General features: G+C 46.5%; 1 protein-coding gene across 4 annotated transcripts in view; it reads left to right on the top strand.

Moving 5' to 3' along the window:
- WDR59 (WD repeat domain 59) overlaps nucleotides 1–20,106 on the top strand; it is a 48,339-nt gene that overhangs the window by 4,521 nt on the left and 23,712 nt on the right. For all 4 annotated transcript variants that reach the window (XM_042886045.1, XM_042886044.1, XM_042886047.1 and 1 more), the window contains exons 3-12: nucleotides 1,177–1,312; nucleotides 4,643–4,728; nucleotides 5,522–5,602; nucleotides 7,546–7,583; nucleotides 9,606–9,694; nucleotides 10,574–10,690; nucleotides 11,629–11,706; nucleotides 12,706–12,862; nucleotides 14,821–14,900; nucleotides 16,988–17,120. In XM_042886045.1, the coding sequence (XP_042741979.1) occupies nucleotides 1,177–1,312; nucleotides 4,643–4,728; nucleotides 5,522–5,602; nucleotides 7,546–7,583; nucleotides 9,606–9,694; nucleotides 10,574–10,690; nucleotides 11,629–11,706; nucleotides 12,706–12,862; nucleotides 14,821–14,900; nucleotides 16,988–17,120 (995 nt within the window). The remainder of the gene's footprint in view (nucleotides 1–1,176; nucleotides 1,313–4,642; nucleotides 4,729–5,521; nucleotides 5,603–7,545; nucleotides 7,584–9,605; nucleotides 9,695–10,573; nucleotides 10,691–11,628; nucleotides 11,707–12,705; nucleotides 12,863–14,820; nucleotides 14,901–16,987; nucleotides 17,121–20,106) is intronic.

The following is a 20,106-nucleotide window of genomic DNA, read 5'->3' as shown; positions in this document are numbered from 1 at the left end:
TTGTGTTGGTTGTGGCTCTGCTGATAGAAGCTCTGTGCCATGCGGAGCCCTGGCCCTTTGTCCATGCTGTGCATGCACAGGAGCAGCAACTGAGCAGTTGGTTTGGGCCTAACTTCATATTTCTTCGTCACACCCACCCACTTTAAAGTTTATTTGGGCTGGCAGTGTGCTGAGGGCAGTCTGTCTGCTATTCACTGTCAGGACCAGCTGCTTTTGAGAATTCTCCAGTAGTTGTTCAGGATCTGCCTCCTTTCTTTTAAAGGTGCATAGGAGCCTCAGAGCATAGGAACATCTTCACTCTTCCCCTGCCCTGGGGACTTGGTTCCGGGAGGGCAACAGAGGTGTTCTCTGTGTTCTTTCTCTTGGGAGAACTCCGTGCTCAGAGCAGCTGTACGCTCACCACACAGCTGACACACGTGATGCTGATGTGGTTAATTATACACAGTTCCATATGTTTTTGTACTGGCCTTCCAGTAGCGAGCTCACAGTTATTTCTGGGAGCTTTATCTTGTTTGAGAAATGAATCACACTGTGGAGGGAACGTCTCACCTAGCTTATGGGGAGTTGGCCATGTCCAGCAGCAAGCAGAGCACAGGTTCAGCAGCACGCAGACACCTCTCTTCTGCGTATAGAGTTGGCTCAGGTCAGCAATATAACCAGGTCAGCTCAGTGGTGCGTCCACCCACGTTCATACACTGCTGCAGCTGAGCTAGCTGTGTGTGGTTCTGCTTGTACTGCCTGCAGAAGCCCCCAGACATCGCAGTGTGAAAACCCTCAGCCACGCTTGTTAGGGCTGTTGACTCTTGTTCAGATCAGCCTCCACAGGGTGCAGCTGGCTCCTGTGCAGCCAGTGCTGTGTGCACCCAGCCTCAGCCACCTCCTCTCTGCTACTGCTCTAGTCCAGCAAAGTGTATCTGTATGCCTTTGCACCGTTTCCCTGTGCTTGCTGAAGTTTTCTGTAGTCTGAGCTGCCTGTTGCATGTACAGATCTTCAGTGTTTTTGTTTTATTTCTTTCTAACTGTTGTCTGTTTGGAATAGTTATCAAAAGTAGCGTTCTTAGGAAGGTGCTCTCATGTGTTTGTGAAGCTCCTCTGCTTGGCTGTAAGCTCCTCGGGAGCTTGGGCTTTTGAGATCAGCCCTGTGCCATGCCACCTGTCTGTGTCTGTGCCTTGCAGCCGCCGTTTCCTCTACATAGTCAACCTGGATGCACCAACCGAGGGCCATCGGAAGATCTCCCGGCAGAGCAAGTGGGACATCGGGGCAGTGCAGTGGAACCCACACGACAGCTACGCGTACTATTTTGCAGCTTCGGTGAGTCCACTCACTTTAAAAGCAGTAGAGCTCATCCCGTGCCCCGGTTTTCTATGGGTGGAATTCTGCATGCTTGTAAGGCAGCGTGGAGCTGACGTTGGCATGCCTCTGCAAGTCCAGTAGCAAGACGAAGGTCTAATTCTGATTTACGGCTAGTGAGGTGAGGTGCTTGGCTTGCTGGTTCTCAGTGATTGGTCACTAAGTGCTGAATCTAGTTTTTCTTCCTTGCGTTTTATAAAGCACCTTGCCAGATAAATCAGGCATCCAAATAGTCCTGTTCTGGAAGGAAGGAAGGAAGGAAGGAAGGGGGAGGGGTTGTTCTGTTTCTAACCTGCATTCTGTTACGAGATTTGTGCGCTTATTGAATTTCTTGCTCTGTGCTGTTTTGTTTTCGCCTCCCTGCCTTCCTGGTGGGCTGCGGTGCACCAGGCAGTCTGGAAATAGCACAAGTCAATACTGGCTCAACACTGTAACAATTAGGGACCAAAGGCAAGGGCTTTTTGTTAAACGTGTGGGGAAATAAATCAGCTGGTGTGAAGAAGCACTGGTGCAAGCCGTGTTTAAACAGTGCTCATCTAATGGCCATCTGAGGCTTGAGTGCAGGTCTTAGCTCTGATGTCTATCAGTGGTGCTATGTAGCTTGCTCACGCAGCATGCTCAGCTGCCAGCAGCAACCTTTGCTGCAGTCCTGGGCCTGATGGCTACTGGCTGGGTGCAGCCTATTGTCATGGTGAGATGCGTTTGCTGAGTTGCTTCTGCTTTTATAGATGAGTCCTGAAACAAGAAAGTAAGGAGGTTTCTTCTGTTATTTTGTGAAAACTCAGTTGAAGGTGATTTTTGTTCCTTCTCTTTCTGGGACTAGCTATTATTGAAATTAAAGAGGTCTTTAAAGTGGGCCGGTGTGCAAGTTAGCAACCTTTTTTGCTTTGCCCTCTGACATTCCCTGGCCCCCAGTCTTTCTCCTCCCAGCTGTGGTATATGACTGACATCTTTCAGGCACCTTCAGCAGCTGTCATCTTCTAAGTGGAGGGCTAACAAACCTTGCCAGGCGGTGTCCTTTGGTGCCGCTTCTGAATATGGCATATGAAAAGCAAAACCAAACAAGGAATGCTTTGTGCAGGTTGTGAGTAGAGCAGGAAAGCTTCTTTTCAAACAGCCTGTCAGAGCAATAGTCAGTGATTGCTTATGAGCAGGACCTTCCTGCGAATGGGAGCAGATGCACATCGCATACCAAACCCCCAAGATAACACCAGACAGCTTTCTCATTTTGGATCAGGATCACTTCCTTAACAGTCTTGCACTTAGCTGGCTTTTTGATCCTGATGCAGTCTGGCCTTGTCCCAGGACTAGAATTTAGCCTGCCTCGTTTAGAAGTGGAAGGTGTCAGGTCTGTGTCCCAGGTCAGGCCTGGAGGCGGTGTGGATGTGTTTGCATAAGCCTGTACCTACAGGGCTGAAGTGATATTGGGAAGGCTAACTTAGCTTGCATTCAGCTGTGTGCTGCTTCTGGCCTTCAGTTCTCTCTGAGTCCTCTGCTGAGGCTGCCACATGGAGCTGGCTCAGGTGTGCCATGTGCTGCACCTCTGCATCACTGTGGGTGGAAAGGGAGCGCAGAAGGCTTCCCTCCTGCTTGAGGAAAGCTACATGCTGTCTGCAGTGCAGCTGATTGGAGGTGGTGCAGTCAGAGGGGAAACCTGTCCTGGTGAGTGGGTGAGGGCTTCTCATTCTTTGACTTATTTCCAGAAGAACCGAACCAGGTCCTCTTGCTGTGCTTGGCTCTGTCTGCCCTCTGGCTCATTCCTGGGGACTCTAAGCCATTGTTTCAGAAATGCTATTGTTTTCCATTCTAGATCCTTGTTACTCCTTTTGTGTGGTCACAAGTGCTTGAACAGGAGGGTGATTAAATTGTTGGAAGTATATGCTGATTCTTATCACGAGAAGCACTTTTTTGAAAGCACTTTTATGAAAGTGCTGCTGGTGGGAGGAGCTGTCATCCTGCCATGCCTGGTGCTACAGGCAGTACTTCCTACATGAGGTATTCCACTAAGAGCCTGTGAAACTTCTGGACGTTCTTATCTTGTAGCATCAGCTCTGGAGTCCTGGACAAATCCCACTGAAATTCACTCTACCCCTTTCAGTCTTTCTTTCAGTGAGAAACATGCAAGCAGTTTTCCTTGCCCCAAGCTCCTCTGTAGCCCTGCTGTGAGCTATTAGAGATCTGCAGTTATATTATTGCTGAGCTGGGAGGAGACCTCCCATTTCAGGGAAGGCTGGAGTGTTTTATCTGTCTGCTAGTTCAAACTCTTGAGAAACAGCTTTGGGGTAGGAAATAAAAGCCACAAAATGTAAGATTTGTCTCTTCTGTATTATCTTTACCTCTGTCTGCCTGTGCACTTGGAAATGAGGGACTAACAGATGAAATGTTAAAATCCTGTTATTTGGTTCTGTGTGTGGAATCAGGAGTTGGACTCGGTGGTCCTTATGGGTCCTTTCCAACTAGGGATATTCTGATTTGGCTTTTCTTTGTGAATTTCCAGTCATGGCTCATGACCCGCTGTGCTCGGTACTCTGTATGCACCCAGAAAGGCAATTTCTGTCCCAGAAAAGTGAGAGCTGGCCTGGGCAGAACATGAACTTGAAGTACAATGTCTAGTTTCAAGCAATGGTTTGGCTGTGTTTGGGGGAGGATTTATTCCTGGGACAAGTAAAGAAACCCTAAATAACGCTGTCATTGATTGATTAGGCTTCCTCCTGTGGTTTATAGTTAGTGGTGAGCACTTACATCTTTTCGTTTTCCCTGACCTGGCAAAATGGAAGTACCTTTCAGGAGGTGACCCTGAAACCATCAGACTGTGCTGTTCTCATTTGGCAGCGGCCCTGATTGTTGCAGAAGGGAATCGAGGGAGAGCTGAGGAGGACCAGTGGTGATCCATCATCTCCCTTGCTGAAAACTGGTTGTGAGCAGGAACAGGCTGCCAGGCTGCTCCTGCAGGAAGAGTGTGCCTGCCTGTTGCCTGCAGTTACAGCTTGTTGTTAAGAAATAAAAGTTCTGAGAATATCAGTTTGTGGAATTGTTTTGCAGTGTGATTTTTCTCCTGTTCTTGTTTATCTCCAATTTCAAGTGGATATAATTAGAGCGTAGGCTTTTGAGGGGCCTTGCAGCCTGTATGTTCATCTTTGTTCTGCTTTAGGTCAAGCAAGGGCTTTGTTACTCACAGTGGGAATGATTGCTAGCAGGATATTCAAAGGGAAGGGAACCTGGTCAAGACATGTGGATTCCTGTCCTACCTTGTTTGCCTGGCACAGTCTCACTTCTCCCTTTGTATTTCAGAGCAACCAGCGAGTTGACCTGTATAAGTGGAAGGAAGGTAATGGGGAAGTTTGCACATCCTTGCAAGGACACACACGTGTGATCAGGTGAGGAACAAGTGAACACTGTGGGCTCTGCTCTGAGCTTCTTTTTATTCATTGTCCCTCCTGCCCCATCTTACTTTCCCATTTGGAGGAGCTGGCAGATGTGAAGTGGCTCTCCCCAGTATATTAGCTCAGCCTTCGATAGCTCCAGTGTCATTGCCTGAGGCTGCAGTCCCTGTAATGAGCAACAGCCATCACTGGGGAAACAGCAGCATGCTTATTAAACTGAATCCCAGCCACATTTCTCTGTGGTAGCAGCTGAATTAAAGCAAATAATCCCAAAGATGAAGTTCTCAGTGAGTTAGTGGTGCTTCAGAGATAGAGATCTCTGCCTGTAGTAAGGGCACGCTTTAGTGGCATTGTCTTACTCCAGCTCCTGACTTTAGGATGTAATGGCAGCAAATTGAAAAGGCAGTTGTTTGGGCTGCCTGGAGGCTGTTTGTATCCCTGGTGAGCCCAACAGGGAAGCCTTCCAGAACCAAGGGTTGGTGCCAAGAATGTGTGATAAGCGGGAGTTCACTAAGCTGCTGTGCCTTTTCCTGTGGAGGAAAGAGCACACAGGACAGCTGTAAAGTCAGTGCTAGGGTGATGTTTCACTGGAATTTACTTAGAAGCATTTCAGTGCTTCTTGGAATTTACCTAGAGAAATGATTAAGATCTTGCTTTTTACTTGAAAATTTTGAGTAGAAGTCATGGAGTAGCTGTGAGTTTGTCAAATAAATGTACTGGAGCTTGCAAGACACAGCTGCTAACGATGCTTTTTCTCTGTTGACTTACGATGTCTTTGTGTTTGCAGTGACTTGGACTGGTCAGTGTTTGAACCAGACCTGCTGGTCACCAGTTCTGTTGACACATACATCTACATCTGGGACATCAAGTAAGAATCCAGATGCTTCTGCACTTCAGGGAAATCATTGGACTCACTTCCATGATTTGCAGCTTGCACATGCTGAGGGGCCCTGCTTTTGGCCATGCTTGCAGGGTCTACATCTACTTCCCATAGTCTCAAAGAACGGCTTCTGTTTCCCTGCTTTAAGGCCAGCTCAGAGTCAATGAAGGGAAACACGTAGCTGATGGTTAAGCAACAGGCATGCTGCTGATTGGCAGCAGTACCAATTGGCTTCTCTCCCTAACTTCTACAGATCTTTCCTTGGAAGCTTTTCCTGAAACCCAGACATTTTCCTCAACATTTTTTTCCCTTCAGCTTGATGAATGAGCATCATTTCATGGTTCCAGAGTTGTTTTCCTCTAAATGCAGTGGCTGTGGCTGACACTCCCTCAGTGGTGGGAGCAGTAGTCAGGAACCTTTTATTGTTTGTGACTTCCCTGGATTCCTGATGCTTTCTATCACGTGTTACTTCACAATAACAGATCTGTCCAAACCCACCGGTGTTAAAACCTCATTTTCTGTACCTAAGAAACAAGGAGCTGGCATTGGCACTCCTGGATTGCCTTGCTGGCCATGCAGCAGCACTTCATGACCCCTGGCAAGTCACTTTGTTCCTCTCTGCCTTCCTTGCACAGTTGTAATAGAAGGATAATTACATAACCCCACTGCACCAGGGTACCCTGAGGCTTGTTTAGCTCCTATGAAGCACTTACATCCTTGGTTAAATGGTGCTTGAGAATGGCAATACATTATTAATGTGTAATTAAAAGACAGAGCGAGACAATAACTGGCAGTTGTGTTTTTTCTGCCATAATACCTTAGTGTCAAGCAAAAAAAAAAAAAAAAAAAAAGGTCTCTGAAGGCTGTATTGGAAGCCTTGATTTAACTCCATTGTGCCCTTCCAGCAGTTTGTCTTTGCTTGTGTCAGTTGTCCAAAAAATGCCTGCTCAGATGATTTCTGACTAGCCTCTACATCCCACGTGTGCTAATAATGCCTCAGCTTCCCGGGGGCAGTGAGATCCAAGGGCTGCTGGCCTCCAGCAAAGGAACATCCTGGTGAAGCAGCTGTCTCTGATGAAGCCCTAGGGAGATAACCCTGCAGGAAGGGTAGCTGAAGTTCCCCTTTTACTTTTTCATCCAAAAAAACTTTTGGATTAGACAGAAATTCTGAGTGAGAGAGGTGCGGTTCATTTCAGACAACGTTCTGCTATACAGCAGCCTAGCAAGCTGAAGGCAGTTTTCCTTGTTTCCAGTGGTATTTTTCATGGAAGGGCAGGTAACTTCCTGATAAGCAATGTCAGGTGTTGAATTATTGCCTAGATTCATGTCCCAGCTGCTGCATGTTGTCATGGTGCCGCACTGGCTTACGCTACTGCAGAAATTGATCTGTCTGTGCAGCTGGCTTTATTTCCTATTAATTTTGTTACTGTATCACGGACATGAAGTCTTTGCTTTGCAGTCCTTGCTCTGTCTGCCTCCAATCAAGGTGTGTTGGGGCCTGGCAAACACAGCAGTAGCTTTTGCTGAGTTTCTCAGCAGTTCTGTTTGTTCCTTTTAGGAAAGGCTATTTTGTTGCCTCCTGCAGCAACACCTCAGTGAGCCCAGCATTCCCTTTGCCTGCCCAGTAGCAGCATGCCACCCTGTTCATTTGTTTCTCTTCCCACATCTCCATCCTAGGGCCTAACTGTGCTGCTGTGGTTTTTGGCAGTAATGGCTGATGTCCTTCAGCTGGTTACCTCCTTGTTTATTTCATTTAATGTGGCATATCTCAGTTCTAGATTTACCACTTAAGTAAGCATAGTAGCATTAAGATGCGTTAAATTCCAAGAGGCAACAATAAAATTAATCCTAGAATAGCGAGGAGCTCTCTGGGGAGGCTGGACTTGCTAGGCTGTGCCATGGGTCCTCACCTTATCTGTGTTGTATTTCAGAGACACCAGGAAGCCTACAGTCTCGCTCTCTGCAGTAGGTAAGTGTGCTGTGGATATGTGATGTCTGAGGTCAGTGTTGTGTGCCTCTGCTGTTATTTCTCCCTTTTTCCCATGCTCTGAGGCCAAACATAGTGGAAATGCCACCATGGGTGATTGTCTTATGTAGAAGCAGCCCAAGAGGAGTTCACAGCTCCTATTAGGGGAGCAGAATGCAGAAGGGATGTGAAATAAGGGTGAAGTGCAAAAATTTCCTTGTGCTGCTGCTTTTTAGGGGTGGGTGAAAGGAGCTTCTGCATTCCTTTGCTGCCTGCCAGCCTGCTGGAGCTGTGGGGTTTTTGGCATGGAAACGGAAGAGAAAAGGAACTCATTGGGGTTGTTTAAAAGCTGGAGTGAAAGACTGAAATTAAGCACCCAGAACCTTCAGCAGGGCAGTCAAACAGCACGTGTACCTTCTGAATGTGATCAGCTTCTACCCTGCTTAACCACACTGCTTGTCTTCTCTGTGCTGCTTGTCTGCAATTTCTCCTTTCCTTTTATGTTTGATTGTATTGAGAACCTAAACCATGCTCCAGGCAGTGGTATGGTATGCTGCCAGCTGCCCAGCCTGCCCCTGGCTGGGTGCTTCACTGGAGCACGTTCATTGTGCTGGGAGCTGCAGCGATGACGTGAAGATGCTTTCTGTGAGCTGTAGTCGCTCTGGAAGGGCAGCTGTCATGGCTGTTGGCAGTGCCCAATCTGGCCACCTGTGATGCTGCCTGCTGGCAAGTGCTGTGTCCATCCTGACCAGCAGCCTGTTGGAGCGGAGCGAGGTATAGATGAGAATCAAAACTTGTCCTTTTCCTGACTTGCTGTTCCTGGTGCTGCAGCAGTCCTCGTCACGTGCATCTCGTGTTCTGCTTAGATCTCCTTTGGCTGCACATCTGCAGTGGCTCCCCATCCCTCCCAGCTGGGAAACCTCTCGACCACAGCAGTGCAGAAACCTTTCTGGATTGGCGAGAAGCAGCAAAAATCATACTGAATCAGAGACAGGCTGCACTCTGTTCTGGTGCCTGGGGTGAGGTTTCATAGGTCAGCTGAGCAAGCCCAGTACCCAGCTCCCCAGAGAGCCTCCTTCCTCCCACGTCTGATTTTGTTTAGTGCTAGTCCAGACATTTGTGTGAACCCTTCAGTGAGTGGATCAACTCAATCAAGTGGCAGCTTCTTGGCAACTCTTTACCTCTGGACTAGCTTTTTGTCAGACTGACAGGATGAATCTGCTCACTGTGCAGCAGGAGGTAGGTTGTGAAGGCATAGCAGCAGGCTGTGAGATCTCTCATTGGCCCCACCTTTCTGATGGCTTAAAATATTTGGAAAATATTGGCAGAAAAGGATGAACAGAGCATGTATTTTTCTTATCATGTCTGAATAATCCACATTGAGCAAAGTTTAGTATTGGAAATTTCCAGCCAGCTTCTGATTTTAGGTCCTTGGCTGAGTCCCTCGTGATGCCTAGACCATCTCACAGTTTCTTTACCACCTTATGTCTTTGATTTGTGGTGTATTTTGACAGTTTCTTAGGTTGGCCTTCTGGTCCACCCAGTGTGGGTGAACTACAGTCTTCTCCCACATCTTTACTTTAATAATAGATGAGTATCACTAATGCCCTGTGTGGCATCTGGTTGTACAGAGGGTGGTTGGGAGCCAGGTGAATCCATCTCTGAGAACTGGGAGGTAGTTTGAATGAAAGTGGAAGGGTCTGGGGAGAGGAGTAATGCATGTGCAGTTTTCATCTGGAGGAAGTTGCTCCATGTGGACTAATGGGCATGGAGAGCTTAATCCAGTGCAGCCTGTGGTACAACAAGCATGCAATTGGAACACCCTTGCTTCAGTGTCTTCAGGGCACAAACACAAAGATGAGAAATCAGGAGTTATTCATTTTCATGCCACGCTTCTTGCTGGCTTCCGGGATACCTGTCCTCTGAACTGCCTTTCTTGTGCTAGGAGCAGCTCTAATAATGGGTCAGGAGTGTGCTGTGCCACTTCTTAATTGCTCGTTTTGACCTGCTTTGTTTGTGCTGCAGCTGGAGCTTCCCAGGTCAAATGGAACAAGAAGAATGCCAACTGTTTAGCGACAAGCCACGATGGGGATGTCCGAATATGGGACAAAAGGGTGAGTTGAGGGTCTGTTGAAGTGCATGTGCAGACTCCCACCTTCCATGTGCAGACTTCCTTCTGATAAATACTGGGGAAAAAAATACTGCTTTATCTGCAGTCTCTTTTGTGGGGTGATGAGTCTGGAACCTAGAAGACGGAAGACAACGTTGATAACATCCCTCCCCAGAAATTATCATAGAATCATAGAATGGTTTTGATTGAAGGGACCTTAAAGCTCATCCAGTTGCAACCTCCTGCTATGGGCAGGTTGCCACCCACCAGATCAAGGCCCAGGATCCTATCCAACTCGGCCTTGAATGCCTTCAGGGATGGAGCATCCACTGCTTCTCTGGGCAACTTGTGTCAGTGTCTCACTTGACGCTGGGTAAAGAATCTTCCCATAACATCTGACCTAAATCTCCCCTCTTCTAATTTAAAAACATTCCCTCTAGTCCTATTGCTACCTGCCCATGCAAAAAGTTATCCTCCCTCCTGCTTAAAGTTCCTTTTAAGTACTGGAAGGCTGCCATGAAGTCTCCCTGGAACCTTCTCTTCTCCAGACTGAGCAAGACCAGTTTCCTCAACCTTTCCTTGGTAGGAGAGGTGTTCCTTCCCTCTGATCATTAATTATGCCCATTTACACTTTGCTGCTGATCTCAGAGTACTTAACTGTTTTACTGAAGTGTGGTGCAGGGCTGCACTTGGTGACTGTGGAATTTACCTCACCTTTCACAGCCCTTTTTCTTCCTTTCCAGCTGTTTTACTGAGCTAATACCTTCTCTTGGCAGGAGGGTGTTCTACCTCTTGCCCTTGTTCAAGTGTTGCTTTTTATGCCAAAGAGCTGGGCCAAATTTCGGAAGTCCTTTGCTGAGAAAGAAAATGTCTCTCCTTCCAGAAACCCAGCACTGCAGTGGAATACTTAGCAGCTCATCTCTCTAAAATCCATGGTCTGGATTGGCATCCTGACAATGAGTACACGCTGGCCACTTCCAGCCAGGACAACTCTGTCAGGGTAAGTATTGCTTCTGGGACTTTTGCCTGGGAGATATCAGGATGGTGGAGCAGATTCTGTTCTCGTAATGCACTGGGCAGTGCTTGCCATTGGCAAGATCTGGATCCTGGATCCTTATGTCTGTTCTCTGGCAGCCTGTTTGTATTGAACCAAGGGTGTGCTTACAAAGTAGACACAGAAATGATTGCAGGATGGATGCACATGTGCCATAGTTAACACAGCTGCAGTGATTTGAAACTGAAAACAGCTGCCTCTGCCTGTTGCTTGCCAGCAGTGCCTCTTCCCAAAGTGTGGAGTTGCCAGCCTCGAGCTGATTGCAGCAACTTGGTGGGAGCCATGCTCCAGCCCCTGGGGTTCTCAAACTCATGTGAAATTGGGTTATCAGTATGTCTGCAAGCATTGCAATGCAGAGCCTTACTTGAGGGGAATAGTGTGCTTGGTATGTCAGCCAAATGGAATTTATTCATGTTCAGCTAAGCTCTGAGGCAAATGCAATTGGTGTGTATTCTATCACAGCAAAAAGTTAGATTCTTCATTACAGAACTAGCAATAGCAACAAGGTGGGCCTGCCTCCAGTCTGGACTGGCACATGGGTTAGTCCAGACCTTCAGGGTACCTTGTGGCTCTGAAAGCCCAAGCAGCCTCCCTGTCTCCATGCTCTAATTACTCAAGCTGCGATCACTGTGGACATGACCACAAATCACTTGTTTTCCAAGAGCTGCTGCCAGATGCTGATCACTTGGTATTTGTCCTTTGGGGCCATCTCTGTTGTTAATGAATGGGGTTACTAATGATGCTGTGTGCACCCTGGCATATTTCTCACTGTGTTACATCTAATGACAGCATGGAAAGCTGCAGCTTTAAAAGTATGGTCAGCTGACTTGTGCCTCTGCTTGATGGTTTTGTCTGGTTTATTTTGTTTTCTTTTCTTTTTAAAGTTCTGGGATTACCGTCAGCCTCGGAAGTACCTCAGTATCCTTCCCTGCCAGGTTCCTGTCTGGAAGGCGAGATACACAGTGAGTGAGAAACACCCACCAGCCCCACTTATGCTGTGAGAGCAAAATCATGAAGGCATGTTAAATAAAGAACTGCTGCAGTGCTTCTCGCCACTTCTACTTGATGTTAAATTGATTTTAAAGTCCCTTATGGTGCTTACAAGGCCTAGAAAAGTGATGTCTGCAATGGGGGCATTCAGGAGAAGAAATCACTGGCAGTGTGAAATCCCAGTCTTTGGCATCATCCTGTTGGGGATGAAACTCAGGTGTGAGTGATTGGCTCTGGGGGCAGGAGGCTTGGAAAGCAGCTGCTGCTCTCGCTGTCCTGTTTTTTCACTCATGTCCAGCACTGGTACACGTAGCACAGACGTTTGCCCTGTCTGAGGGTTTTCTCTGCTCCCCAGATCTCTAGTTGTGGCACACTGGGCTCTTACAGCATGTCAGATTCAAGAAGTAGTGCTTTTTGATAGAGCAAACACACAGCTGTGTGAAGCTAAGGTTCTTCAGATTAGTCATACCTGTTCTCTTCTCTGGACATCTGAGTATGTCCTGAAGTCAGTACTGTCTCTTGAGGCTTTGGTTCCTTTTCCACATCCCCTCGTGGGGCTGTAAGAACGGGTTATAGTGTTCCTCTGAGAGTCATGACTGAGGGTAGCTGCCAAGGCTCACCCCCTTGGAAGCAATTCTTGCAGTGATTGGTAAACTGCAGTAAGGATCCCATGTGAAAAGTCGATGCTGAAACCACTCCAGCCTCACAGTGGATAACTGAGGAAGCAGCAGAAAGAAGTGGCTAACCTTAAGTGAGCTGTGTTGACTCTAAGCACATTACATCTTTTCCCTCTTAAGATGCCAGTTTTACACAGCAGTTGCCTTGTCACTTCTGCTTTAGGCCTGGTTCTGCTTAGTGCAGAGCTCATTTAAAATCAACATGTTCTTATGGATGATGGCAGTAGGTGAGAATTACAGAGCACGCTAACAGCAGGGCAGTGTACCTCAACCAAAAGGTGTTTCTTTCTCAAGCCTTTCAGCAATGGGCTGGTGACAGTGATGGTTCCGCAGCTCCGACGAGAGAACAGCCTACTTCTCTGGAATGTCTTTGACTTGAACACACCTGTTCATACCTTTGTGGGACATGATGATGTGGTGCTGGAGTTTCAGTGGAGGAAACAGAAAGAAGGTGAGATCAGGGCTGGGCTCAGTGCTCTCTCTCCTGCCCTGCTGCCATCAGCTTTCCATGGCTCCTGGCTGCGATGCTCATGTTGTCACCCTCTGACTCTTGCCTTTCCTTGGAGCAGCTCCAGCTTGCTTTCCTGCCCCTGTCTGCTGCTGTTCCCCCCCCCCCCCCCCAAGCTACAGCTGTTTTCCACTCACTTTATCACAGTGGCCTCAGAAACATTGCCCTGTTGTTTCCATGCTAACAAAGCAAATCCAGCGAATGCTGAGTGGGTCAGCGGTGACTCTAATTGCTTCCTCTCCCCTGTGAGTCTATTTTTAAATGTATCTTTCAGAATAAATTGTGCAAACTATTAGATGGGTGTATGAGTGCAGGCACCCTCCCCCTGCTCAGAGCTGTAGGCTAACCAGTTAACCCCTTGCATTGCTGCCTGGGTCGCAGCCTCCAGCATGACCACAGAACCAATGTTCCCTCCTTTTCCATATGCTGGCAAAGGCAGGAGAGGGAGAGCGTGGGATGGGAAGGCTGCTGACAGAGTTCAATCCTGACTGCATTTTCCAGAGTAGGCAGCTAAATATAGGAAATTCCAGAACATCATCTACCATCGACAGAATGAACATGCCTGGCTTTGATGGTACTGCTTTGCAGTGTAGAGGCACACAGAGCTGGTGGGATCCTCCAGATTGGAGGCGTTACTGACACACAGTTGAGCTGGGAGTCAGTTTCGTCTCTGCTCTGCGTAGCTGTCTGTGAGTGAATGGGAGTCCTGCACTGATTCTCAGGGCTGCTGTGGGACTCCTGCTCTCATTCCCAGGGATGTTCAGTACTGTAATCTCTGACCTTGGAGCCTGTGCATCTGCCAGTTACTGGTGGTGAAGCTGACAGAGCACTGGACTTGGATTTAGGAGACCCGAATTCTAATCCAATTCTGCTGCTGGTTGCTGGGGCAATGCAATTAAGTCACCTTTTTCTCTGTTTTTTTTTTTTTTTGCTTTTCTTTGAACAAGAGGTAAGCAATATAGAACTGTATATGTGAGCAGTATAGAACAGGATCTGGAAATGCAGTCTAAGAAAGCTTGTGTGTGAATGTTCAAGCATATCTGAACCACACTTGCACTGTCTCAGTTGAATTCATGTATACATACCAAGGCTGGAAGTCATGCTTTTCTCAAGGAACATTCATCATACGAGCATTCCCAGTCCACTTCAGTGCAAAGACAGCCAAGATGCCTCAAGATAGCACAAATCTCCTTGCACAGAGTCTGCAGTGCTGTATTTAGACAGCCACTGCGCCTCCACAGAGGGGTGTCAAAAGCAGTTGTGCAGCAGCAAATTCCTAAACAGCAGCAGCTGTTTAACAAGGGAAATTCAAGCTGTATCACAAGGCCTACAAATGGACATAAATAGCCTGGTACCTTTATCTGCTGCTCAGTAGTATGTGTCTAGATGTATTTGGTTACAACCTGAACTTGTCTTAGCATCAGCAGCTCTTTCAGAAGGAAAAGGATGCCTAGGGCCAGGCTACTGCAGCGTAGGAATGTTTTTAACTGTTTGCATCTTAAAATGCCTTTCAGTTCATCACCTGTTTCAACTTTGCAGTAATGTAAAAATGAATCAATTTCTCAAGTACTTCTCAAATCACTTCTTCCGCGTCAATAAACTTTATAGGCAATCTTGTTCATTCCTGGTTTGAAAACCTGTATCACATTCATTATATTTATTTTGTGGCTTTCATCTGTAAATTGTACCCTATTTAGAGGCATGGTAGCTGTGGTGCAGGAGGAGGCCCAGGTCAATTCGAAGCAGGATAGGAATCATAGGATTCGTGAGTTCTGCCTTTCAGTATAGTGCCTTGTCCGCATGACCTCCCTGCCAGCTTGCTTGCTTCTGTTTGCACTTAAAGCAGCACAGAGATACGGTCTCAGTTTTTGGTTGGGCCTATCAGTTTCTGTCCTTTTTAGGTTCTAAAGACTACCAGCTGGTTACGTGGTCCCGTGATCAGACTCTGCGGATGTGGCGGGTTGACTCTCAGCTGCAGAGGGTACGTAAACACCTGAATTGTAGGCAGTTTTCTTACAGGCTGGGTTCACCTCCCTTTCATTACTCTCCCAGTCACTCTTCTGGTATCCTCAGGCTGCAGACACAGCAACAGGCTGCTACTTCAGTTCCCCCTTCAGCTCCAGCCCAAATGTGACGAGAAACATCCCCAGGGAGGCCTGTCCTGAGGCGTGTGTGTGTGTGTAAAGCCACTTTGTCATGTAGCAGTAAGCATGCAAGGCTTTGGGGAGGGTGAAGAGCAGTTACTGCCCAGTTGCCTCTGAAGATGCCACCTCTGTTGCTGCCAGACTATTGGCATTCTAGGTATCAGGTAAATGCAGGAATTGCACCCTCTGCTTCATCTCCTGTTTCCATTGACACTTGGCCCGGTGCAGGCAGGAGGAATTCCAGAGTTCTGCTGGGTGGCAGCAATTACAAAGTGCTAAAGCAAGCTAGGTTAGCTCTGCTGGGCCAGAGCAGAGGGTTCATACAGGCAGGGGGGCCCATATTGCCCTGCTTGTCTCATCTTCAACTGTGGTTATTTTGGAATGAATGCAAGAATATAAGAATGAAGCAAGTATGAAGTGATATTTCTCTAAATGCCCTCGCATTCTGTAGTTTACAGCTTAGAGGCCTACCAAGCCTGGCATCTTTGTATTTGGTAGTGCTTGATGGGCTTCACTTGCATAGATTTGCTCTGACTTCCTGGACTTGTGTACATTTGTCATCATAAACACGTTGTGAGCAAGGAGTTTCATGGCTTTTCTGCATGCTGTGTAGGAAAACAGCTCCTTTCATTTGTTAATTTTGCTACCTGATAGTTTTGGCTTTTTTTTTTTTTTTTTTCTGATACATACTTGCTCTTAACATTGAAGATGAAATGAGCGAGCAATCTTACGCCACCTTGACTGTAGATTTCTGTCATACAGACCTCTTGGTAGATCTCAGCTGTCTCCTTTGTCTCTAGTCAAAATATCCTGATTTCCTTCGTCCTCTTTTGGTCATCCTTCTGTATTTCATGGCTCTTTTTCAGTTCTGTTTTTTGGGATGGGGATCAGAATGTTGTTAGCACAGATTTCCTAATATTTCATTTGCTTTTAAAATGTTGGGTGTAATTCCATGAAAACATCAGCTTAGTCTGTTCTCTCTGTCTTGCTCCCTCAGTCAGCTTGAGCTTGTCATTTTTTTTGCCTATGTGCATTGCTTTATATTTGTTCATCTTTCCTGCAAGGTCCTTCTCTGCCTATTGGTAGTCAGCCTCTACTTACTACCCTGAATAACCTGGTGGCATCAGCAAACCTGGTCACGTTGCTGTTCACCTCCTATTCTGTGTTTCTGATGAATATGTTGAGCACGTGTCCCAGCACACATCCTGCAGGAGTTCTGCGGGTCTGTAACAAACCTCTGTGAAAAGTGACCCTTCATGCCTACCTGATTTACCTGTGGGTAGTTTATTTCTGTCCTTTAAACCGGTTGTTTCTCTATATTGGACTTCACTCAGCCTCTGCTGGCTCCTGCTCCTCACTTGTTCTTGTTCTTTACCAAGCTACACCCGATGGCATGTTGCAGGTGACCAGTATTGTGATTTGCTACATCATAGCCTTATCCTTTCTTCTCCCTGTGTTTCTTCTCTCATCTCCTGTTTTCCTGTGCTAAACCTGTGTTTTAAGCTGTCATGGTCTCTGGTTTGGTACAGGACCTAAAGCACTGGGGCCTGTAATATTTACCTGGGCTTCCAAATTCTGAAGTGTGAATATAAAAAAGCAGATAGCATGCTGCTGTCGCATCTGATGTAAAAATTAAGTGACTTGGACACACGAGCACACTAAAAGTGTTTTTGTTCAAAGTAAAACCTCTGTTACTTAGCCTGGTGATGTCAATGAAGTGACTTTGTAAGCAAGCAAGGCATTCAGAAGGGACAAAAGGGAGAATGTCAGAAAGAGGAAAAGCAGCCTGTCTTGTCAAAGCAACAGTGCCAAGGTCTGTGGCTGTGGAGTGAGCAGGCTTACCTTGCAAATCCAGAAATGAGTTGTTTAGTGGCTTTTCCTTGTTTTTGGTTGTGCAGCATGTTGGTGTGCTTGTTCTTTCCAGCTGTGTGCTAATGATATCCTGGATGGAGTTGATGACCTCATCGATGGGATTTCTCTTCTGCCTGAGCCAGACAAGACCCTTCAACCACAGGACTCTGAGCCCCAACACAGCTCTGGACATGGGGATGAGGAAGGTGAGGCAAGTGATGAGTTGGGGAACTCTAATACCAGCTCTCTTTGTGTTGGGAAGAAGGTGCATCACAACCTAAGAAAATAACACTGTAGGCAGAGCACAAACTGGTGTTGTTTCAGAGGTTACTGGATTACTGTTTGGAGGAGAGAAAACACAAGGGCTTTCTCAGGATTATTCTACCAACTTTCTTTCTCCTCTAGCATAATGACGTCATTTTAGTTGTAAAACAAATCTCTTCCTTGTCACTAGTAGCACTTAATAGCATTGCCTTTAGCTCATCTTTGTGGCTTTCTGCCAGAAATAAGGTAATCAGAAAATCAGTTCTGATTCTTAAGAATGCATTTCAGTTTAAGCTGAGAGGTGAATGAGATCCATGGAAAAGGGAGGCTCATGGATAAAGTGCTGTTGACACAAACTGCTTGCCTAGTACCTAAATCCTTCTGCTAGAGACGCTGTGTGAACTGATCTGAGAAGAACATGGACATATTTGCAGTGTCTTCTCCCATCTTCCAAAGTATTACGGAGAGAGCTGCTGTGTTTTTTCCCATGTGCTGAGAGCAGGTGATTGAAGGCTAGCAGAGGAAGAGGGCTGTAAACTCTATCCCATGAGTACCAGGCAGTTAGATAGAGCTTCTCAGTGAGCACTGATTTGTCATTATGGAAGAGAAGGCAAACAAAGGCAGGAATGTGGAGCAGGGTTTGTGTGGTTAAGGCTCTGGCCAGGTTAAACATTCGGGGTAATAGTGTTTGAAGAGATTAGAATAAAACAGAAGAGGCTGCAGCAGCTGAGACCCAAGGTGGTGATGTGCACATGAAAAAGCCATCTAAAGAGGTTTCTATTATCTAAAGGAAGAAGAGGAAGAAGAATTCAGTGCTCCCATGTCTGTGTCAGGTTGGGTTTAAATTCACAGTTCCTTTCTGTACTGAAGCAGGGTGCAGCAATGGATGCCTGTGTGGCAGGTTTATAGGAAAGCAGTTTGATTCTCCTGGGTTGCCAGCAAGCTGAAGAGAGGGTGAGGAAATGGTCTAATAACTGTCCTCTGAATCATAGAGACAGCTCTGAGGTCCCTTAGGGAAGCTTTTCCTGATGCTGGAGGATTCCAGCCCAGTGAAGTTCCTTTGTAACCTCCATGGGTGCTCACAGAACAAGTTTCTAAAGGTTGCCAGCACGTCTGTCTCCATGAGGATTTTAGAATATGATAGCAAATGTTCTGGCTCTCTGTGCTTACCATGAGTAATCCCGTATGAAGAGGCACAGACTCTCTTGCTCTAGCTGGGAGTATTAAGAGAAGGGATGTCATTCTGACTACCTGATCTCTCCAAGGGAGAGGGTCTTTCATGTCCCTGACAAGGTCACATCCATGGTTTCTGTGTGGGTCTGGTAAGACTTCCTTTGTTTCAAAGGGAATTAAAATTAAAAAGGGAAATAAAAGTCATTAAAATGACTTTTCTGTAGGAGGGTAGATGTTGCTGCAAATAGTATGACTTCATGATCACTGCACAAGTAAGTCTCTAGGTAGGAGTTTCAGCTCTTTCCAGTCCACAAGCAATTGTGGACTGCTGATGTGAGCGACCCTGGAAGTGGCTTAATTTCCATTGCAAAGTCTCCATGTTAGGTTTGTAAAGCTCTGTGGGGGATCTTTAAAGAGAATGATGCTCTACAGATAAATCAGAAAGCACACCAGCTGTGCCTTCAGTGTACAGCTCTTCTCACTGGTTGTTGCCTATAAAGATCATTAGGAATCTGGACAGATATGTGGGCTTTTGGAGATTAGAAGCTAATTGGAAGGGAAGAGGGGGAGAAGGCGAAGGGAAGGCAGTGCCCATTTTAGGAACCTCAGGGATGGCTTTTTAGTTAAGCTGTGGTGGTGTCTTTGAGCTAGAAATGATTATCTTCCCTGAGAGCCACTGATCTTCCTTTAATCCTTTTTTCAATTCCCTATTGTGAGATGTATATATAAGCACTATAATAAAATCACAGATAGGAATTACTAAGCATCCTACCTGTCCAAATTCAGCAGCCAGCTGGGCAGCAGTAAAGCCAGATATATTTGTCCTAGCAGCAAAGACAGTGACTTTCAGGCAAACCCCTGTACAAGGATAGCCTTTTTTTTTTGCATTTCTTGTTTTCTGTTTTCTCCCTAAGAATAGTCTGTGTGAGATCAAGGTGAGAATGACAGCTGAGTAAATGGGACATCCCTTGTATCTTTTGATGTTTCTGAGGACATATTTGGTCGGCTTAGGAAGGGTTGCCACAGCAAAACCCCTTGAACAGGAGCTTCGTCTGTCCTAATGGAGGTGGGTAGCAAGAATTAAGGCAAGAGCCAGCCAGGCACAGCAGGCAGTGACCAATTCTTTTGAAACTCAGTCAAATTGGCTATCTTAACCATGATTCCTACTCAGCAGCACTTGCCTGGCTCTTTAAATACATTCTGTGTTTGAGGGGTTATTGTCCTCCTGAAAAATATTGATAGTGGAAGAGGACAGCTAGATCCAACACTTAAATGAGTCTTTAAGGACTGTTCGCTAGAATGCTTTACAACATTAAATGGACACTGCTGCTTCAAATTAATTAAACCTCTCCTAAGGCCAGAAATACCCTCTCCTCCCTCCCAAAGCCTTATTCATCAGATTGCTTTGGATGCATTCCCTGAAAGCCAAGAGCGGTGGAGTGTGAATCCCAAGACCAGAGCTCCTCCTGGAGACTGCTTTGGCAGTAGCTCTTTCCTGCCAGACCAAGAGACTCCAGTTCATCTGTTCATGTCTGGCAGTGCTGTGTAGGGAGGAGAAGGTGTCTCAAGTGAGTAGAGACCAGACCGTTTTAAGGCTGTATGGAGTACAGGTGGCTTCTTTAACCTTCTTGGGAAACCATTGTGCAGACAGATTGTTTCTGTTTTATGAACAAGGCTCTGAAGTCCTCTAAACGACAGCTTAGATCCTTGCCAGGTAGAACTCGTGCTTTTGTATATCAAAAAGCTGCCTGTTCT

This window comes from Lagopus leucura, unplaced genomic scaffold (assembly GCF_019238085.1).
Source record: "Lagopus leucura isolate 7727_CA_CO unplaced genomic scaffold, USGS_WTPT01 Super-Scaffold_100054, whole genome shotgun sequence".
NCBI lineage: Eukaryota > Metazoa > Chordata > Aves > Galliformes > Phasianidae > Lagopus > Lagopus leucura.
The sequence above is the reverse complement of the archived record's forward strand: the minus strand, read 5'-3'. Positions and strand labels throughout refer to the sequence as shown.